This window comes from Salvelinus sp. IW2-2015, unplaced genomic scaffold (genome assembly GCF_002910315.2).
Source record: "Salvelinus sp. IW2-2015 unplaced genomic scaffold, ASM291031v2 Un_scaffold2863, whole genome shotgun sequence".
Taxonomy (NCBI): Eukaryota; Metazoa; Chordata; class Actinopteri; order Salmoniformes; family Salmonidae; genus Salvelinus; species Salvelinus sp. IW2-2015.
The window spans coordinates 50,130-55,774 of record NW_019944163.1 but is presented as its reverse complement, the minus strand read 5'-3'; the positions used below and the strand labels follow the sequence as shown (position 1 = coordinate 55,774).

The window sequence follows — 5,645 nt, the reverse complement described above, 5'->3', positions numbered from 1 at the left end:
GTGTGTGTGTTGTGTGTGTGTTGTGTGTGTGTGTGTGTGTGTGTGTGTGTGTGTGTGTGTGTGTGTGTGGCCTATTCCCTCACCTGTGGCAGTGAGTCGTATTATCTCCGTCCCGGCGCCCGCTCCTTCACTCAGTGACACGGCGTACTCCGCCCTGCCGAACGCCGGCGGGTTATCGTTTACRTCGCCAACGGTTATCACCGCGGCAACGCTAGAACTCCGCTGTGGAACCCCTCTGTCCGACACCACCACCGTCAGGTTATAGAGGGGCACAGCCTCGAAGTCCAGCACCTCGGCCAATAGGAGCGTCCCTACGGTCTGGAAGCCCCGCCCCTCCAGGAAGCGCACGCTGCTCTCGATCTGGAAGACGTTCCCAGTGTTGCCATTGGCGATGGCGAAGTCGAAGCCGCAGTTGTCCCGAGAGAAATCAGCGTCCATGGCCTCCAGGGTCAGGATGGTCGCCCCGGGGATGGAGTCCTCCAACACCGTCGCCCTGGAAACACAATGATCAGAATAAATCATTTGGATCAGAATAAGAACTAATTGGTAATGCTTAATATTAACATATTATATGTTACATTAACATGTATAGTATTTATTAGCTTTGTTTATCTATAGGGCCCTAAAGGGCGCAGCATTCTAAGGCACTGTAACTCAGTGCTAGAGGCGTCACTACAGACCCTGGTTCGATCCCGGGCTGTATCACAACTGGCCGTGAACGGGAGTGCCATAGGGTGGCGCACAATTGGCCCAGAGGCGTCCGGGTTAGGGGAGGGTTTGGCCGGGGTAGGCCGTCATTGTAAAATAAGAATTTGTTCTTAACTGACCTGCCTGGTTAAATTTATTTTTTAAATAAATCTGTCTTATAACTAGCATCATAAATTCTACAGAGTAACTAGCTTCATAACGTATAGAGTAACTAGTTCAATACTATTCGTATAGAGTAACTAGCATCATCAAATCTGTAGGAGTAACTAGCTTCATACATCTAAAGCAGTAACTAGCTTCATATATTCTAAGAGTAACTAGCTCAGTATATCTATAGAGTAACTATTCATATATCTGTAGATAACTAGCTTCCATAAAATTAGAGTAACTAGCTTCATACATTCTATGAGATGTAACTAAGCTTCATATCTATAGCGTAACTAGCTTTCATATATCTGAATAGTAGTAACTAGCTTATAAAAATCTATAGTAGAGTAACTAGCTGTCACAAATCTGTAGAGGTAATAGCTTTCATATATCTATAAGAGTAAACTAGCGTCGATTATATCTACAGAGTAAACTACTTCATCAACTATAGAGTAACTAGCTTCATATACATCTACAGATAATAGCCTCAATAATCTACAGAGTAGGAAATAACTAGCTTCATATATCATAGAAAACTAGGCTCATAAAATCTACAAGTAACTAGCTCATTATATCTACAGAAGTAACTAGCTTCATATATCGTAAGAGTAACAGCTTCAAAATCTCGAAATGCTATCTAGAGTAACTAGACTATTCAATTACAAGCTACTAGGCTCATATATCTCAGTATAATCTATAGCGTATGCTATCAAAAATCTATAGAGTAACTAGCTTCAACATCTATAGACAGTAACCTAGCTTCATAAATCTTGAGTAAAACTAGGTCAAGTCTGTAGAGTAACAGCTTAGATAGCTGTACAGTAAATATCTTAAATGTGAGTAACTAGCTCATAAATCTGCTTGATATAACTAGCTTTCATACATTGTTTAGAGTAACTAGCTCATTGAAACATGCCAGGATATGCTAGATACAGAAACTGCTGAAAGCCAATGAATCTGTGCAGGATCTAGCCTTTATCATGATAAAAAGATGACAGCCACCTATTGGTAGATGACAGGACCTACCTGTACTCTGATTGGTRTAAAACAGGACCTACCTGTACAATCAATTGGTGGAAGACGGGAGCGTTGTGTCCTACCTGTACTCTGATTGGTGGAAGACGGGACCTACCTGTACTCTGATTGGTGGAAGACGGGACCTACCTGTACTCTGATTGGTGGAAGACAGGAACACTGTGACCTACCTGTACTCTGATTGGTGGAAGACGGAAGCGCTGTGACCTACCTGTACTCTGATTGGTGGAAGACAGGAGCGCTGTGACCTACCTGTACTCTGATTGGTGGAAGACAGGAACACTGTGACCTACCTGTACTCTGATTGGTGGAAGACAGGAGCGTTGTCGTTGACGTCTGATAGCTGGACCTGTACTGTGGTGACGGAGGAGAGGGGCGGGGATCCCCCGTCACAGGCCTCGATGACCACGCTGACGGACGGGTTCTCTGGGTCAAACTCGGCCCTCTCCCTGATGAACAGGGTGCCTGTAGGGAGACGAGATAAATAATTTGAAAAGTTTTGAATAAAACACAGGTTTGAAACCCATTCACTTGGACTTCACCTACACGCCAGTCCTATTCAGTCCTTTTAAAATGGGTATTTTAGTCATTTAGCAGACACTCTTATCCGGAGCGACTAATTTTTGTGCCGAGTCAGCTCGGGGATTCAAACCAGCAAACGTTCAGTTACTGGCCCAACGCTCTTAACTGCTGAGCTACCTGCCGTCAGAATACAATAATAGCCTACAGTACAGAAGATAGTTTTTCCATGGTAACAGCACAGCAGTAGTAACAACAGTAATGTGTCTTTGTTCTGTGTGTGAACTGTAGGGAAAGAGAATTGAATCCTGTACCGTTGCTGGGGTCGACGTAGAAGCCACCTCGCGTTGACGACGTCACTCTGTAGGTGACCTTTCCATTCTCACCCGAATCACGGTCAGTCGCCGTCACCGTGACAACGGGACTGCCTGGCGGGGAATGTTCTGGCAGTGTAACCTGGGAAACACAGACACAGCTTTAACAACCTCCATAATAGTCAACACAACAACACAGCAATCAACATAAATCTAACCAAATGAATAGAAGCTACACCTCCTGATAACTCAACTACAGGATGAAAATAGACTGGACTGTCAGCAAAGAGAGGGACAGTTAAAGGTAGAGGAGACGAACGGTCTCAAAAGCCACCCTATTCCCTACAAAGTGCACTAGTTTGACCAGAGCCCTATGGGGACTGTACACTATATAGGGAATAGGGTGCAATAGGGTTCTGGTCTAAAGTAGTGCACTATATAGGGAACAGGGTGCCATAGGTCTGGTTTAAAGTAGGGCACTATATAGGGAATAGGGTGCCATAGGGTCTGGTCTAAAGTAGTTGTACTATATAGGGAATAGGGTGCCATAGGTCTGGTCTAAAGTAGTGCACTATATAGGAATAGGGTGCCATAGGTCTGGTCTAAAGTGCACTATATAGGGAATAGGGTGCCATTTGGGACACACTCAATGTTTAATTATGTTGTTGTTAACTGTGGTAAAAGTGAAATTCATATCTTGTCTACAGTTGTAAACATTGTTTTGTTGTTAACCTGCAGTAAAGCTGAAGTCATATCCTGTTTAGTAAACGCACTGAGCTCATATTAACCTTTCCCCAACCCAGACACCAGTCGTGATTAGACTTTTATCACCCCCTCAGTGTGTGGTGTGTGTGTGGTGTGGTGCATGTGTGTGTGTGTGTCCCTGCATTTGCATTCATACGTGTGCTAGTGTGTGTGTGTGTGTGTGTGTTGTGTGGGGGGGGGGGGGGGGTGCGATGTGTGTTGTGTGTGTCCTGCATTTGCATTCATACGTGTGCTTAGTGTGTGTGTGTATGTGTGTGCAGGTGCTTTAATACATCCTGAGTGTCCTGGGAGCTATGACCTTGTGAAGCTCATTTTCCCCGCTGTTTATCAAGTTTAACTAGGGTGAAGACCTGGAGAGGTAAACGCCTTCTGGTTGACATGTTTAGTGGGCACCTCTCTCCTTCACCTCTCTCCTTCACCTCTCTCCTCCCCCTCTTCCTTCCCCTCTCTCCTGCCCCTCTCTCCTGCCCTCTCTCCTGCCCTCTCTCCTGCCCCTCTCTCCTTCCCCTCTCTCCTTCACCTCTCTCCTTCACCTCTCTCCTGCCCCTCTCTCCTGCCCCTCTCTCCTGCCCCTCTCTCCTTCCCCTCTCTCCCGCCCCTCTCTCCTTCACCTCTCTCCTTCACCTCTCTCCTTCACCTCTCTCCTGCCCCTCTTCTCTGCCCCTCTCTCCTTCCCTCTCTCCCGCCCTCTCTCTCCGCCCCTCTCTCCCGCCCCTCTCTCCCGCCCCTCTCTCCTGCCCCTCTCTCCTTCCCCTCTCTCCTTCCCCTCTCTCGCCCCTATCTCCTTCACTTTCAACGATGACATGGGGACATAAATCACGGTAACACCAAGGTTGTGTCCCAAAATGGCCACCCTATTCCTTATTATAGTTACACTATTTTAGACCACAAGCCCTATGGCACCCTATTCCTATATATAGTGCACTACTTTAGACCAGAGCCCTATGGCACCCTATTCCCTATATATAGTGCACTACTTTTGACCAAGCCCTATGGCACCCTATTCCTATATATAGTGCACTACTTTAGACCAGAGCCCTATGGCAACCCTATTCCCTATAATATAGTGCACTACTTTAGACCAGAGCCCTATGGCACCCTATTTCCCTATATATAGTGCACTACTTTAGACCACAGCCCTATGGCACCCTATTCCCTATATATAGTGCACTACTTTAGACCAGAGCCCTATGGGTAAAAAGTAGTGCACTATATAGAGAATAGGGTGCCATTTGCGATAAACCACCAGGGGAGGAAGGACCTCGTCTCTCCTTTACTACAGAGCTGCTGAGGAAAACGGACCATACAGGAACTGGACAATATCATGTTGTTATTAAACAAACTACTGATAGGAGAACAAATGTTACTTCTACGATATAACTAAATACTTTTGTGTAGTAGTAGTAGTAGTAAGTAGTAGTTAGTAGTAGTAGTAGTAGTAGTAGCAGTAGTAGTAGTAGTAGTAGTAGTAGTAGTAGTTAGTAGTAGTAGTAGTAGTAGTAGTAGCAGTAGTAGTAGTAGTAGTTAGTAGTAGTTGTAGTTAGTAGTAGTAGCTGGGTGTTTGTGGGGTTATGAAGGTGGACCAATTGATTGTTAGATTGATTGTTGATTGATCATCACCTAAAAGCCATTTGCCTGCTATAGATCCTGTGTGAACACCAGAACATGTGAATTGATTGATTGACCGATTGATGAATTAACTGATTGATTAACAGTTACCTGGTATAGATCCTGTGTGAACACCAGAAGGTGTGAATTGATTGATTGATTGACTGATAAATGAACTGATTGATTAACAGTTACCTGGTATAGATCGTGTGTGAACGCAGGAGCGTTGTCGTTGACGTCCTCCACCAATATGGTGATATTAGCCTCAGTCTGGTGTTGGGAGTCAGTAGCCCTGACGGTCAGTGTGTACCAGGTCCTGTCCTCGTAGTCCARAGGGGCGGTCAGAGACACCCCTCCACTGTAGCGGTGAATCCCAAACTTCCCCTGGGACGACCCGTCCAGCTGGAGGCTGTAGGACAGGGCCGGGCTGGAGTCCACGTCATTACCCGTTACCAAGGTGATCTCTGTGCCGATCAGGGTGTCTAGGGAGGGGAGGGGGGTGGAGGAATGGGTAGGAGACAGAGACATGTTACTGAGAGTGTTGAGGGG

General features: G+C 45.9%; 1 protein-coding gene across 1 annotated transcript in view; it reads right to left on the bottom strand.

Moving 5' to 3' along the window:
• Positions 1-5,645, bottom strand: part of LOC112074880 (protocadherin-16-like) — a 55,024-nt gene that overhangs the window by 3,129 nt on the left and 46,250 nt on the right. Inside the window, 4 exon segments of the mRNA XM_024141964.2 lie at positions 84-493; positions 2,184-2,355; positions 2,724-2,865; positions 5,292-5,578. Of these exon segments, the coding sequence (XP_023997732.1) occupies positions 84-493; positions 2,184-2,355; positions 2,724-2,865; positions 5,292-5,578 (1,011 nt within the window).